The 17,461-nt window shown below is 43.9% G+C and overlaps 1 protein-coding gene across 2 annotated transcripts in view; it reads right to left on the bottom strand.

The window, feature by feature from the left end:
- LOC124721771 (sodium- and chloride-dependent GABA transporter 1) overlaps positions 1-17,461 on the bottom strand; it is a 399,373-nt gene that overhangs the window by 153,049 nt on the left and 228,863 nt on the right. For both annotated transcript variants that reach the window (XM_047246882.1, XM_047246881.1), the window contains exon 2: positions 8,472-8,984. In XM_047246882.1, the coding sequence (XP_047102838.1) occupies positions 8,472-8,877 (406 nt within the window). In that variant the 5' untranslated portion in view covers positions 8,878-8,984. The remainder of the gene's footprint in view (positions 1-8,471; positions 8,985-17,461) is intronic.

Here is a 17,461-nt window from a genome sequence, read left to right as displayed (position 1 = left end):
GAGGGTTGATATCCAGGTGGGACTGGCATAACAGAGGAGAGGCCCTAACACATGACATTTATTTATTTACCATAACGTTTGATATTGCTCAGATAGTAATGCGGGACGACATGTATCTGTTTAGCTTATCATACGCGTAATATAACCAAACTTTTGTGCATACGTTAATATTTTATCGCTTATTTTAAAGTGGCATTCGATTGTTGTTGGAACGCTGTGAGCGAGCTGAGACGATCAAAAAGGCTGCTCAGGACCGTTACATATACTATGTGACCAAAAGTACGCCGACACCTCTCTGTAATTCGGATTTTACCACTGTATGTGACGAGAGGTGGAGCCTCCAGTATAAAAGGAAGCGGGGAGTACTGTATTGGCAGAAGAGAGGCAGTACAGGATGTTGTGTCGGTCAGGAGAGCTCATGACTTCAAACTCGAACTAGGCATTCTATGTCACCCGAGTAACAAATCCATCAGGAACATTTTAACCCTTTAAAGGTTGCCCAGCTCGACTGTTGATGGTGTGATTGTAATGTGGAAACTTAGAGGAACAACTACAGCTAACCTAAGACAAGGCTTCGTTACGTAGTGACAGACAGTGACCGTCGAGCACTGCGGAGAGTGGTTGTAAAAACATCGCATGAAATCAGCCAACAGTGAAGTATGAAGGAGATGGTGTTACGGTATAGAGGTATTGTGTGTTGTTAGGTGTGGTCCCCTTATAGTGCTTAAGAAAACGCAAAATGCAGAAGGATACGAACACACTTTACGGAATTGTGCATTGCATACAGGAGGGGAACAGTTCGGAGACGATGATGTTTGTTTCATCATGACAATATATCCTGTCATAAAACAGCATCTGTGAGATAGTGGTTTGTGGGCAATAACATTTCTGAGATGGACTGGCCTGCCAGGAGCCCCGATCTAAACCCAACGGAACACGTCTGGGATGAGTTACAATCTTGCTCCTGGCGCCAGCGTCCTACATCACTACCATCTTTGTTTTCGGCTCTTGAAGTAGAATGAGCTGCCATTCCTCCACTTACTGAATGTCAGACACCTCACTGAAATTGTTCCTAGAGAGTTCAGCAGTCATGAAGGTGAAGTGGGGACAAAAATGGTTCACATGGCTCTGAGCACTGTGGTACTTAACATCTGAGGTCATCAGTCCCCTAGACTTAGAACTACTTAAACCTAACTAACCTAAGGAGATCACACACATCTATGCCCGAGGCAGGATTCGAACCTGCGACCGTAGCGTTAGCGCGGTTCCTGACTGTAGCGCCTAGAACCGCTCGGCCACCTCGGCCGGCATCCCGTATTAATGTCCACTAATAGTTGTCTGTATACTTTTGATTAGATAATATAGATGCTGTTTCCTCATTGGTGATTACGGTTGAGTACAAGTTACATGACGACATATTAAAAAATCCCAAAAATCTATAAAATATACAATTTTTCTGTACCTAAATGCTTCAAAGTGCTTCATTCCAGAAAACGTACACCTGGATCAGCTATCGTATAATAGTTCAAAACACTCCTCGGAATCAGACATATTACAGCTGAGCACCATGCGATTGAGCAGGAGGTCATTAAAAAAGTAGCAATTTGTTTATGGAAATATTTCTTGAGAAGTTTTATTCTAATGAACTGCCGTAGTGATATTATTTTCCGGCCGGTGTGGAAGAGCGGTTATAGGCGCTACAGTCTGGTACCGCGCGACCGCTACGGTCGCAGGTTCGAATCCTACCTCGGGCATGGGTGTGTGTGATGTCCTCAGGTTAGTTAGGTTTAAGTCGTTCTAAGCCCTAGGGGACTGATGACCTCAGAAGTTAAGTCCCACAGTGCTCAGAGCCATTTGAAACATTTGATATTATTTTATTTTTGTCCGTGCATAGCAATGGCAAAACAATGGTCTGTGTCTAACCACCACAGCGGCATAGTTCAGATGAATGCCGAATTAGATGCACGAGACCTCTATATAAAGGTGAAGATTAAGTTACGAAACACACGTACAACATTAATAAACTAGTCTATGACTGATCACGACAAATAGAGTATTCTTTTTATGCTCCATGAATCCCCCTATTAGAAATAGCCTTCAACAGAATTCGTGTAACTTTATCCTTTCAGTTTCATTTTTGACCATACAAAAGGCAGAAATTAGAAAAAAAAATCGCTCTGAGCACTATGGGACTTAACTTCTGAGGTCATCAGTACCCTAGAACTTAGAACTACTTAAACCTAACTAACCTAAGGACATCACACACACCCATGCCCGAGGCAGGATTTGAACCTGCGACCGTAGCGGTCGCGCGGTTCCAGACTGTAGCGCCTAGAACCGCTCGGCCACCCTGGCCGGCGAAGAAATTAGCAGTTTTATCGTAAGCTGAATAGTGTTACTGCAGTGTGATTACTAACCACTAACTGTCAAACTGTTTTCTTTCCGTGAGAAACTGTTTTCAGTACGATGTGCAGATAATGCTAAAGGATTAAAGGATGTTCAAACAATCATGTAGAATGCTTTGAAGAAACTCATAGACATTGACTTCAGTGCAAGTCACTGATCATTCCCAGTGTATTTACGCGGAAGATTTAGGGGTTGGTTTCGTCAGTGGTGAAAGTAGACGAGCGGTTGTGCCGATGTGTGTGAATTGAGCGATGGGGGAGTGTGCGCTTTTTACAAATTTCTTCACTGTCTGATAATGTGTGCTGCTCCAGGAAAAACTGAAACAGAGAGGGAGTTTTGAGAAGTACCTTGATAACTCGTCGCTACGAGCACTGACCGCAAAAGATGTGTTACCAGATTCGTGTTTCGATCCGGAAGATAATCCTGATCCATCACCAAATTTCATAAGAGTGTATGCTGCGCTGCACAGTGAAAGATTCATCCCGGAAACAACCCTAAGACTGTGAATAAGCTATTTCTCCGCGTTGTCCTTTCTTTCAAGATTGCTATTCTAGAAAGGTATGCAGCAAAGCTTCTGTAAAGTTTGGAAAGTGGGGCAGATGCGCTGCAGAAATAAAGCTATGTGGACGGGTCCTGGGCAGTATCTGTATGGTTTAATTGATAAAAGCACATCCCTCGAAGATACCGGGTTCGTGTTCCCACCCGGTACACAGTTTCAGTCCGTCAGGTAGTTTCATTGATGCTACTCAAATACTTGTGATTTGTTTATTACATATTTTCATAAGCTTCTGTCAAATCTACAGAGTCTCAGATCATGTTTTCCATAGCATTGTACAGAACCGTATGTTTATAGGCTTTTCGCTAAAAGACATTTCTCCCATAAGACCTTACCACAAATTTAACATTTTTAACATTTCTAAATTCTGTGACGAACAATCTCGACTACTTGCAACCGTTTTTCAATTCTGGAATAACCGAAACGTCACTGGATAATGTCATGTTTTGCATTCTGCCAGTGACTGCGTGACACTTGGCACGTAGCTACAAGTGTCCGCAGACAGTCCAAGAGCTGCTGAAGAGAAACAACAGGACGCTGAAAGAATTCCGAATAGTGCCATAAAAGTTCCATCACGACAATGTTTGGAGTTGGTTAAACAAAACCAGCCCCTGCGCATGAGTACAGTTAGAGAATTATAACTTAAACATTGTTAAATTTGAAAACTATACCCATATAGAATGAATGAAACACCACGACTGTAAAATTGAAAGTAGGCCAAGCTGATCTCTAGCTGTATGTTTTTAAGTTGCTGTCGAACGTATCGAATGATGTGGCACAGTAATTAAGTCACTGTACTGGAGTTTAGGAGGAATAGAGTTCGATTCTCAATCCAGCTGTTCCGCTTCCCATTTTATGTGGTTTCATTTCTTCACGTAAATCCTGGGGGTGACCATTACGTTTTCTTCCTTCAATTCATTGGGTTACTGGTCCGTCTTTAATAATATTTACGTCGACGAGACATCAGACTAAGTTCTCTACCACGTTAGGCACCAGTTCCTCTCGCCAACAAACGATGAGGAAAGAATGATTTTCTCTCCAAAGGTCATTTTCGAATTCTACTATTAGCATCTGTTTATTTCTGAGATGTACAATACTTTTATCTCTCGAGCGACAAGAAATCGTTTGCCATTCTACTACACACTTTCCAGAATTCATTAATACTAAACTTGTTAATTTTTAAAAATTTATCGCGTAACTTTTTCTCTCTAGTCTTGATCATCTGCCTATCCGGTATGAACATCAATGTTCCGTTCTACTTCGTGTATTGAAGCTAAACATCATGCACAAAATTTATCTTATCAGATGAAACGTAGTAGCTGTTATATTGGTGATATTGTAAGTGCCGCCTGCAGGTAGAAGCAGGTTGCATTTCTACACGGACGGTTCGAGAATATTTTTTCACACAAGCGACGTATCATTTGGTACCACTCCCGCTGCCCTTTTTTTCCTCGTACACTTTTACCTGTGACAGTTTACGCTACAAATTGTGATAAACGCTGTATACAAATCTCGCTCTTGACGATCCTCTCAGCTTGACGCCCCAACCGGTAGTTTGTGTCGTTTCGGCCATAAACCCGTCCTACATGTGTAGCCAAAGTTGGTCTAGGAAACGAAGTAGCAGCAGTGCCTCTTGACGGAAAGGAGAACACCCAGCAGTTAAAAGGATAGATTGTTACAGGGTGTTTCAAAAGGATCTATCCAATTTTACAAGTCTGTATCTTCTACGTGAATGTAGATAGAAACTTTCCCAATGTAAGAGTATGGGGAACTCAGCAGCAACATACCACACTGCAGTACGTGAGACAGTCTCCAAATCTTTATGTGATTTGCATCTTTTCCCTTAGAAATGAAAAAATGATTAAAGCTGTTTTAAAAGAGGGTTACAGGAATGACACACCTGGGTATTTCGGAGATCTAATTTTTTCCATAAGTTCTAGAACACGTCGAAATATTCATTATACAACGAGACGAAGCACCTCCTCACTGTCACCTGCGTGTGAAAGCAATTCCTAACGAGCTGTCTCAAAGAAGTGTCAGCCGTAAACGATGTACGGATCTAGCATTACACCATAGGCCTTCAGTGGCGCTTTATCTCACGGTATGTGATGTTGTTTTGCGAGAATTTGTCAAAGACTCCGCATATGTGCCCCCCCCCCCCCTTCCAACAACTTTGAGTGGAGTGCGTCACTGCATAGCAACAACAGTGAATGCAGCATCGTCAGACACCTCGAAAAAAACTGTCGGACAAGTTTGATCATCGCCTGGATGTACGTACGGTGGACCCAGATTGGACATTTGTGAAAAGTGAATGGAAACTTTGATGCTAAATGTAATTATAAAAAGTACTAAGAGATTGCATGTGCATGCACGTAAAAGATATACTAATGTAAAATAGGATGTTTCTTAGGTAGTCCTAAGAAAAAGTTAAAATTTACTCCAGATTTCTGTGTTGATTTATGTAGAAGGTATCGTATAAATCTTTTTGAAACTCACTGCATTTTAAGTGCAAGACCAAGGATCATGTAAGTTTGTTGTTGTTGTGGACTTCAGTCTGAAGACTGCGTTGGTGCAGCTATGCACGCAACTCTATCTTTTGCAAGTCCCTTCATCTCTGCATAGCTCCAGTTATGTACACCCATTTGAACTTGCTTACTGTATTCAAGCCTTGGTCTCCCTCTACAATTTTTACACACCTCATTTCCTTCCATTACGAAACTGACAATTCCTTGATGCCTCAGGATGTGTCCTATCAATCGAACCATTCTGTTAGTCAAGTTGTGCCATAAATTTCTTTTTACATCAGTTTGATTATTGTCCACGTTTCACTTCCTTACAAGGCTGCACTCCAGACAAATACCCTCAGAAAAGAATTCCTAACATTTAAATTTATAATAGATGTTAATATATTGCTCTTTTTCAGAGACAGTTTTCTTTCTGTTGCCAGTCCGCATTTTATATTCTCTCTACTTCAGCCATTGTAAGTTATTTTATTTCAGAAATGCCAAAACTCACCTGCTTCTTTTAGTTCTCATTTCATAATTTTAATTCCTTTAGTATCTTCTCATTTAATTGGATTACACTCTATTACTCTTGTTTTAGTTTTGTTGGTGTTCTTCTTATAATCTGTTTTCAATACGCTAACCATTCCGTTCAACTATTCCCCCAAATCCTTTGCCGTTTCTAACAGAATTGGAATGTCATCGGTAGAATTTAAAATTTTTATTTATCCTCCATGAACTTAAATTCTCTTCCCAACCGAGCGAGGTGGCGCAGTGGTTAGCACACTGGACTCGCATTCGGGAGGACGACGGTTCAATCCCGAGTCCGGCCATCCTGATTTAGGTTTTCCGTGATTTCCCTAAATCGCTCCAGGCAAATGCTGGGATGGTTCCTTTGAAAGGGCACGGCCAACTTCCTTCCCCGTCCTTCCCTCATCCGATGAGACCGATGACCTCGCTGATTGGTCTCTTCCCCCAAACAATTAAATTCAATCCAATCTCTTCCCAAGTTCTTTATTGGTTTCTTTACCGATTGCTCAATGTACAGTTAGAATAACATCGAGGACGGGCTACAACTCTGTCTCACTCCCTTCTCAACTACGGCTTCATTTTCATGTCCTTAGATTTTTAAACTGCAGTGTAGTTTCTGTAAAAGCTGTAAATACCCTTTCGCTCCATGCATTCGATCCATATTATCTTCAGAATTTCGAAGAGTGTACTCCAGTCGACAAGGTCAAAAACTTCCTCTATATCTACCAATGCTATAAAGGTTGGTGTGCCTTTCTTCAACTTCCACTGAACAGCCAGAACATTATGACCACCTACCTAATAGCTGGTATGTCAACTTTGAACGTTTAACAGTGGCGATGCGTCGTTGCTTGGAAGCAATGAGGCCTTGGTAGATCGCTGGAAGGAGTTGGCACTACTTCTGCACACAAAAGTCACCCCTCGTAAATTCCAGGAGGGGAACGATGAGGTCCGACGCCACATTCAATCACATCCCAGATGTGCCCGATCGCGTTCAGATCTGATGAATTGGGGGGGGGGGGGGCAGCATATCAATTGGAACTCGCAACTGTGTTTCTCGAATCACTCCATCACACTTCTGGCCTTTTGATGGCGCATTATCTTGTTGAAAAATGTCACTGCCGTCGGGAAACTTGGTCGTCATGAAGGGCTGTACCAGTGTACGATAGTCCTTGGCCGTAATGGTGCCTTGCACAAGCTGCACTGAACCCATGGATGCCCACGTGAATGTTCCCCAGAGCATAATGGAGCCGCCGCCAGCTTATCTCCGCCCGCGGTACAGGTGTCAAGGAGCTGTTCCCCTGGAAGAAGAAGGATTCGCGCCATCTCATGGGTATCATGAAGAAGGTATCGGAATTCATGAGACCACGCAAAGCTCTGGCACAGCGCCAACGTGCAGTGCCAATGGTCGCGTACCCTTTTCAGTTGTAGTTGCCGATGTCGTGTAGTTAACTTTGGCACTTATATGGGTCGTCGGCTGCGGAGGCCCATTGTCTGGAGTGTTCGGTTCACTGTGTGTTCAGACAGACGTCTACTCCGCCCAGAATTAAGGACTGGTGATAGTTCCGCCACAGTTCGCTGCCTTCCTTGTTTTACCAGTCTGCCAAGGCTACGACGTCCGACATCTGTAATGAGGAATGGCCGTGCAATCGCACGTCGTCTGGACGTGGTTTCACTTTGATTTCGCCACGTGTTGAAGACACACACCACAGCGCTCCTCGAGGACCCGACAAGTCGTGCAGTTTCCGAAATGCTCGTGCCGAACCTTTGGGCCATCACAGTCTGCCCTCAATCAAATTCAGACAGACCGCACTAGTTCCCCATTCTACAGAAGGACAGCACTCTGACTGACACTACATACACCTTGCGTGTGTCTGACTACCACTCATTCCTCGTCAGATGACGCTGACTGGTTTATATCGATAGTGGGTTGGTGGTCACAGTGTTCTGGCTTATCAGTGAATATTCTGTAAGTCGTAGGATCAGTTTCCTCGCGTGTTCCTACATTTCTCTCGAGCCCAAAGTGATATACTCAGGGGCTGGCTTCTACCAGTTGTTCCATTCTTCCGTAAATAATTCGTGGCAAAATTTGGAAATATAACTTATTAAACTTTAATATTTATTTAGTTTTCTGTGGCAGGCACGTATAATCTTCAATTGTGACTATTTTAGAACGCTACCGTTCATTTTCAAACCAAAGCACGCGTCTCTATTATTTAACTATAACATAATTTCAATGGAACATTCTAAAGACTTGTTTATACACCAGGTCAACATAACAAATGGTATATTAAAATAAGTAGTAAATAAATTGAGTTGCTGGCTCTTTGCACCCAACGCAATGGTGGAACTATGTAAATCAAGAAAGAAAACCTGACATGCAATGCGTACAAACGGAATCGAGATAGGATATAGAAAAAAAGATGACCGTGCCAAATGGCCATGGCGGGTAAGTGTCCATACAAAGAAAGTGTGCTTACCCTTGAAGAGGGGCGCGATCCGGAAGACGCCGAGCCCGCCGATGGTGAGCATCTGGCCGAGGGCGAGCTCCATGAAGAACATGGGGATGCCGGCGAGGACGAGCGTGAGGAAGTAGGGGATGAGGAAGGCGCCGCCGCCGTTCTTGTAGCACAGGTAGGGGAAGCGCCACACGTTGCCCAGCCCGATGGCGAGCCCCACGACGGACAGGATGAAGTCCAGCTTGCCGGCCCACGTGCCGCGCTCGGGCAGCGGCTCCGACGTCTTGCCGCCCCCGACGGCGGCGGCCGCGCCGGATCCGGTCGTCACCTCGACCGCCTCGAGCAGCGCCGAGCCGCCGCACTGGTTCATCTCGAGCGACAGCAGCTGCTTCTCGTTGCCCAGCGGGCTGCCTCGCGGGTCTGTCATCGTTTGCAGGTCGTCGCTCGCCGCCGCGCTGCCGGTCTCTGCTGCTGCTGTGTGCTGCTGCTGGTGGCGGTGGCCGCTAGTGGCGCATACCCACTGCCGCTGCCCACCTGCGCACACACGCACACACACTTCCTGTACGTCGCGATACTTTCCACTTCCAATTGCATTTCTTTCCTTAGAAACTGCCCGACATGGCTCCAAGACTGCTGATTTTCAACACGTGAAGAGAACGGGGCAAGTGCTATCCTGATTTCCCAGAAACTTTGCTCAGTGGAAAAGTGGTCAAAATAAGCGAACACCTGTGTCGGGATATCGGTAGATATTCGAACGTTTCAGAGAGAACTACGGTGAAAGTTTTCGAGGTACTTTATATACCTTATGAGTGAGTAAGTAGCTGAAACGGAGTGGTGGCGCAGTGGCTTCACACTTTTGCGCCCCGTGTTCGAGCCCCGATTATTATTTTTGTTTTTCCTTTATCTACCCATTTCCGTAGAAGATTGCTACACGAATGTTTTACGTTGTATACTGAAATAACGTCGTTTTCGGTGAAAATTCTGGAGTGTATCTTGACTCATAATCAAACGCCAACGACAGTTTTCGGAAAAGAAATACGTTATCTGTGGTTTATCGTAAAATGATTGCCAGCGTGTGAAATCTTCACCTGTGTTAACGACGTTTCTTTCTCCAGTGAGATTCATTTGAAGAAATGTCACTGTGGCAAACCTGTCTTCGTGCGGCGCTCGTTGTGTACGGAATTTCTATGTTTCGACTGTTTCTACGATCGGTATCATTCGATGGAATGCGCCAAATCTTCCTAAGGAATGAGCATAAGAATAAAGTATAAGAATGAAGAATTGACATAAGAATGGAATAGAAGAATATGAATATTTAAAAAAGACTGTAACCCCTGAAAATACCATACACACATATATTATACAATACATGTATGACAATTGTTGTGAAACCAAGTCGTAATTTTACAATTAATATAACGCCCTTTTATACCATATCTTGATGAGAAACATTCGTCTAATAACCTTCCAAGGACAAGAGTAGATAAATGAAAATAAAATAAAATAAACTAAAACTATAACCAGGTTTGGAACACGGGACGTAAAAGTGGAAGGCAGCGACGCTAGCCACAACTCACCAATAAAGCTGAACTTATTGAGCGCAGAAAGACATCTAAATGACAACGGAAATACTGACCCTTGTTTCCTCAGAAACGGTCAAGTATCTACGGATAAGCTGAGACACATGTTTGCGTATTCTGAAATGTCTTCCACTAAGCGTAGTTTCTGGGAAATCACGTTATGGCACTTGGGTGTTCTCCTCGTCAGTCATTAAGGTGGCAGAATGAACCAGAATTCCACAGACGAGAGACGGCAGATACACGAGTCATCTGAGTAAACGGGCCCAGAAACTTAAAGAAAATACACCCAGCAAATCACCGAGTATACTATCGTTGACCGCCCTCTTGTACAAACACTCGATAATAGTAATTCGACATTCGCATTCCCAACTGTACAAATTAACTGATGTGTTCGAGATAAGAGAAACCTTTTTATTTGCAAAGCAGTAAGGAAGGACGGAAGTAAGATGAGGTTTTAATGTCCCGTCAACGACTAGGTCGTTAGAGATGGTTAGGGTGGACGAGGAAGGAAATCTAACGTGTCCTTTTCAAAGAAATCATCTACGCCTACATTTACATCTATAAAGATACTCTGTAAATCATGAAGTATATACTGCACCGTCTCTAGTGTTAGGGTTTATTCCCGTCACAATCATTCGCGAAGGGCGGGAAGGACGACTATTGAAAAGCCGTGCGTCATTTATTTGGACAATTTTATATTCGCAGTCCGTACCGGACCGATACGTATGGGACTGAGGAGTATATTTAGATTGTTTACTTAACACTGGTTTTTGAAGTTCTGTAAGTAGCCTTTTGTGGCGTAGTTGACATCTGTCTTCAAGAGTGTGGCAATTCAAATTTGCCAACATTTACGTGACGCTCTCCCGTGAGTCAAACAAATCTTGGAACGCTCGTATCCCTTTTTTCGATGCGTCCAGTATTTCCTGTTAGATTTATTTGATATAAGTCCCACATATCTGATCGAAATTCTAAGATGAGACGCGCAAGTGATTTACAAGCAGACTTCTTTGTACACTGTTGGAAAAAAATGCATTACCCTCAAGGATTGTGTTTAGTGGCACCAGCGTATAATACGTGCATAATGAGGGGTTACGGCGTTAATGATTCATTTGTCACGATCATCAGCGATCAGATGACACTCAGGAGGCCTGTCTCTTAAACCGCTGTTTTGACTCTACAGACTAAGTTTGCTGAGTTTAGAGACGAAAAATCTAGGGTACAACCATGCCCCACCGACGAGTACTTAATCGTGTTTAACAGCTTCAGAAATTTGAACGGAATAGCACAGTGAGCCCCTGGGAAGCTGGGTAGACGTATTGACGGAATGCTGTACATGTTGGGCACAATGTACTGATGGTGTGTCGCTGCTTTGATGAGTGGTCCGTGGAACATTCCCATGAAACATTCCCACACCTGTAAACTGTATTCTGGAAGTCGGTGTAGTATAGATGCACTTGAAGATCGACGCATTTTGCGTGTAGTGATGCCGGACCGAATATCATCCAGGGACGAAATCCGGGCAACAAGTTGCATCTGCTGTATCATCAGAGACCATTATGAATCGTTTACTCTCAGCAAGATTAAGATCACGTGTGCCTCTGGTCAGGCTACCAATGACACCCCGACACCCTAATCATGGCTACTCTTGTGTCTATTATGTAAACTAAAGGTGAAAAGGGGGGGAGGAGGAGGAAAGGAAATGGAAGAAACTGATATCAGTTGCATCGGGGCTTTATACGGCTTTAGAGACGACGAGTGAAAATGTGTTCCGGACCAGGATTCGAATTGAGGACCTCCTGTTTAATAGGCAGTTGCGCTAACCACTACGCCATCCGGACACAGAGTCTAACGCCACTGTACGGTCTGTCTCTGTACGCTCCCTGGCTGACTGACATTCCTATCCAGCGCCACCTCTCCGCTGTCCCTGCTCATGTCATCCGTGCCCGCTAATCTTAGATTCCCACTGGAGGTCGGATATATATGTGCATCCTTCCTGAAGCTTGTGGAATCATTGCTCATCGAAGTGAACCGGTTATATGAAAGTGTGGTGCCTGTTCTTTCGGACATGACACTACGCATTCATGTAACATACTCAGGTGTCGTGAAAGAGTTGACTGGACAGTGGAATGGGGCTCTGTCGTCTTCAGTGATAAGAGTAGATTCTGTCTGTATGCCAATAATGGACGTGATGCGTGTGTGGCGTAGACATGACGATCTGCCTATTCCAGAGTGCATTCGCCCACTACGTACAGGTTCCATCCGAGGTTTCATGGTGCGGGGGCAATCAATTGTAGTTTGCATTCAGTACTAGTGTTTTTGCAGGATAAAGTAACCAATGCCCGCTACATTGCCTAGAACGTTATCCTCGTGCTACTGCCATTTCTGCGACGCAACGTGCCCTTCGTGGTGTCTAATAACTGCTCTGCCCGGCGAGCTCGCTAGATATCTCGCCAGTTTAACACCTGTGCAACGCAATGCAGCAGGAACTTACTCATTTTTCAGTGCCTGCAATAATTGCCGAATTGCAACAAAGGCGCAAGATACTTGGGTAAATCTATCGCAGGATACCATTCGGCACCTTTATGATCGTTTGCAGGCCTGCGTTGTCACAAGATGGAGATACATTATGTATTGATGAGACTATTTTGGCACCCTTTACTGAGGCATACGTGTTTCATTTGCTCTGTATTTGTTAACATATACTCGCACAATGCTGAAGTACTTGTCAATAAAATGTTCATGTCTTCTTCCATTTTTAAAATTTTTATTTTCTATTTCTTTTTTTTGCGGCAGTGTAGGTTGAATGTTTTCCCAGTATCCTGCCAATGAACAGAAGTCTGCGACTTGCCTTTTGTACGACTGAGCCTATGTGATCATTCCACTTCATATCCCTACAAATTGCTATACCCTGGTATTTATGTGAGTTGACTGATCCTATCTGTGAATCATCGACATTGAAGCCCTTGTATATTACGTTGTTCCGTTTTGAGAATTGCATGATTTTACATTTTTGTACACATAATGAAAGTTGCCAATCTTTGCACCACTGCTCTGATTAAATATTTCTGTGAATTTTTTCAGGCAGTTCTTCATCACAGATAACTGCATTATCTGCGAGAAGTTGGAGACTGTATTAATACTGCTTGCCAGATCATTAATACACATCATGAACAACAAGGCACCCAATGCACCTTCTCCATGGCAAACCAGAAGTCACATCTACTTCCGTCGCTGTCACCGCATCCCAGATAACATGCTGCTCTGTCCCCATCAATAAATCCACAATCCAGACACAAATTTGGTTTGATACATGATATAATCATAGTTTTGTTAATAATCGTTGGTGTAGTACCCCGTCAAATGACGTCCGGAAGTCAAGGAATACTGCATTTCGCCCGGGTTCCCGGGTTCGATTCCCGGCGGGGTCAGGGATTTTCTCCGCCTCGTGATGACTGGGTGTTGTGTGATGTCCTTAGGTTAGTTAGGTTTAAGTAGTTCTAAGTTCTAGGGGACTGATGACCATAGATGTTAAGTCCCATAGTGCTCAGAGCCATTTGAACCATTTTTTTGAACACTGCATTCACCTGATTGCCTTGATCTATGGCTTTCAAGATCATGTGAGAAAAGCGCAAGTTGAATTTCGCACGAGCGGTGTTGTCTGAAGAAATCTTACGCCTTAGCCTCGCATGATCTACTGGAATCATGAAAAACCGGAATCTGGATGGCCGGACGGGGCTTTGAACCACCGTCCTCCTCAGTGCCAGTCAAGTGCCTTAATTACTGCTTCGCCACTCTCTGTCGCTTGATGGTGATTAACCGTACTGCTAAATCTCCAGTGTTTTCTCCACATCGGAGCACAGCCACGAGTTTAGTATTGCCTATGTTCATTATTCACTGACATGTCTTCTTTCAGGTTACCCATGGCCTGAAATGACCACAACAGGCTCATCAATACACACAGTAAAATAGCTGTTTAGGGGATGCAGCCAAATCATCATTAATTCTTACACCATTATTTCAACAGTCAATCACCTGGGCACTATGAAAGCGAGTTAGTGACACATAAACTAATCCCTGATTTCCTCGAGATGAGAGTGAGCATGGTTCAAAGAGGACTTGCGGTGATATCGAGGCGCATACGTCAAAACGAAACAACATTGCGTTACTGCAAAGAATCATGACCTGCTGATCAGTTTGTTGTCATTAGAGACATTCAGGGCCACAGGCTACCTAGGCCAAAAAAGTGTCTGTTTAGTAAAGGACGATCAAAATGTTTCCGTTTGAGAGCGTTACTGCAGCGTATATGCAACGTAGCGCAACTCCGATGCGGATATATACTGTAAGCACCGACATAACGGATTAGTGTGTCATTTGTGTCTTTGCCTGCGGTAAAAGCGGAAATGTGAACTACGGCGCGTTGTTACCAAATGCTTCTAAACAAGACCAACGTGCTGTTATTCTTTCCTTGTCTGCCGAAGGACAGACACCGGAAGACATACATCGGAGAATGAAGAATGTGTGTGGGGCAGCATGTTTGCCGAAAACCACCGTTGTGGAATGGGCGCCAAGTTTCGTGCTGGTCGCGATTCGCCGCGACGCATGTCCCCATATCGCAGATGTAACGCGGAAGTTACGGCAACTCAAGTGGGAAATATTGGAGCATCCGCCCTGTAGTCCTGATGTCTGCCCATGCGATTGTATGCGGATATCAGGCCTTCGGTCCCTTAAAAACATCTTGAATGGTCGACGATCCCAGTCGGACGAGGATGTGCAGCAAGCAGTTTCAAAAATGGTTCAAATGGCTCTGAGCACTATGGGACTTAACATCTGTGGTCATCAGTCGCCTAGAACTTAGAACTACTTAAACCTAACTAACCTAAGGACATCACACACATCCATGCCCGAGGCAGGATTCGAACCTGCGACCGTAGCGGTCACGTGGTTCCAGACTGAAGCGCCTAGAACTGCACGGCCACACCAGTCGGCAGCAAGCAGTTACGGGCTTCTTCACGCAGGAGGACACGGTATTTTACCAAATAGGTATCTTCAGTCTGTTATGTCGGTGGGATAATTGCCTCAATCCTCACGACGATTTTTTCTGCTTGGCATACCGACTCTGGACTGTATGGCCTTCGAATAAAAACTTTTTATCGCCCCTTATAACAGCGTGTTGCAGGCCCAGTTATAATCGTTAAAAAGGTAGACCTACTTATTTTGTACGCGGTTATTCACCTGAATTTTTTCAATGGATTGCTGATCTGAATTAAGTCAGTATCCACCTCTCAAATCCCGCGCTTCCTTGCGCCAAATTCACAGTGGCGCCCGAACGTCTGAAACTTCAATTGGAAAAATTACAAAGTGTTTTATAAGAATGGTGAACTGAATTTTGACAGCTGAGAGTGAATTTGATTTCTTTCATACCTCATTTAATCCAAAACAAAACTTGTAAAGTGTTTGTATTTTCTGTCGCCAGACGACGATTCTTGAACTTTTTAAGCCTGGGAAACCATTTTCAGGTAAATTTACTCCTTGTAAAAACACTGTGCGGAACGTTCACGATGTGTTAAGATTCATATCGCCTGACAGATTGCTTACCGACGAGGCCCACGAGAAAGACAGGCCGCGGTGGGTACGTCACGAAGGTAGTCCTGAACTCGCTCGCTCGCTCAAATGGTTCAAATGGCTCTGAGCACTATGGGACTTAACATCAGAAGTCATCAGTCCCCTAGAACTTAGAACTACTTAAACCTAACTAACCTATGGACATCACACACATCCATGCCCGAGGCAGGATTCGAACCTGCGACCGTAGCGGTCGCGCGGTTCCAGACTGAAGCGCCTAGAACCGCATGGCCACTTCGGCCGGCTCGCTCGCTCAGCTCAGCAGACAAAATGCGTTTCTAAACCTGTTAACTCGCAGCTGGGCGTTTAAGTACTAACGAGAATTGCATCTTTCACTGGAACCTGCTATTATGAAGTCTTACTGATTAATCCTAGATCAATACTTGATATAAATGGTATAATGGCTTGTTTATAGCATATAGTCTCTTCTGCTCAACAGTACTCATTACATGCTGGAAATGGTACCTTATGCAACTGATAGTCATTTTAGCATGTTTTTATCTTATTGTACGCCAGTACAGCCGTAACAAATTATAAATAGGCCCATGGACTTCCCATCATTATAGGACTAATAACAGTAAGATTCCATAATAGCGGATTCCAGTAGAAGATTCCATTTTCGTTTGTACGGACACGTCTAGTTAGAGATAGTATCAATAACATGATTAGTATGAAATGCAGGTACAAAGCAATTAGCCAATAATAGTATATGAAAATTTTATTTTCAAACCGATTGTTTGGGAAAATTTCATATTGTAACTAAATATAAGTACAATTTGCTTGGTTGTTACATTCTATTCGTTATCTTGTATTTGCCTAACACGCATGTTTTCTTGTGGTTACAGTGTGTTATTTTTAAAACTGAAACAACCGTCTGTTAGAAACGTCTGTATCACTCCATGAGTGGCGAGTCACTTGTCGAACGACATTACCTATGATTTTGCCTTTAAATCAGTCTCACGGTTGATTGTGCAGCATATCTGCAAGCAATACTCTGAAGGCAGAGCCTTGACAACCAGTCAGGTCGTTAGGCGGTCGGTTCCGAGTTCGCTCGGTCCTCGTGGGCGCTGACAAAGCATGCTTACTCTTCCGTCCTACCTCACTACACTCGGAGCTGCAGACGTTGTTTACATCGCGCTGCACGACGACGACAGTAAAAATTCAGACATGGTGTCTTGTGAATGATTTAAGATAGCTCTCAGGAATTTTAGAGGGTATGTTACGTGCTTGCACTGCATTGACGTAATTTAATTTAGGCGCAGTTGAGCATCCATGTGGGTAAGGTTACGTTTCTTCGTTCTGATCGAGGCTTTGTCCGAATATGCAAGGATCAATACCGGTCTTTCATTTAAGTAATTCGTGGAAATAGGTCGAATTTCACGTTACTTCCCACTCATTTAAGAATGTTACAGAGATTTCAAAGTACATTGGGTTCTTTTCTGCTTTAGTGAACGTTTGGTATTTGTTTAACCACATGGTCCGGTTGTGGACATTTGCGTCTACGGCCGGCCGAAGTGGCCGTGCGGTTAAAGGCGCTGCAGTCTGGAACCGCAAGACCGCTACGGTCGCAGGTTCGAATCCTGCCTCGGGCATGGATGTTTGTGATGTCCTTAGGTTAGTTAGGTTTAACTAGTTCTAAGTTCTATGGGACTAATGACCTCAGCAGTTGAGTCTCATAGTGCTCAGAGCCATTTGAACCATTTTTTTTGCGTCTACGGTTCAGGAGTCAGTGGCACATGTCCTCGTTTAGTATTTGTTCTAAGAAACAGCAGGTGTGAGCTCAGCTTACTACCAGGACGTGCTGAAAAT

The sequence above is a fragment of the Schistocerca piceifrons genome, chromosome X (assembly GCF_021461385.2).
Source record: "Schistocerca piceifrons isolate TAMUIC-IGC-003096 chromosome X, iqSchPice1.1, whole genome shotgun sequence".
Taxonomy (NCBI): Eukaryota; Metazoa; Arthropoda; class Insecta; order Orthoptera; family Acrididae; genus Schistocerca; species Schistocerca piceifrons.
The sequence above is the reverse complement of the archived record's forward strand: the minus strand, read 5'-3'. Positions and strand labels throughout refer to the sequence as shown.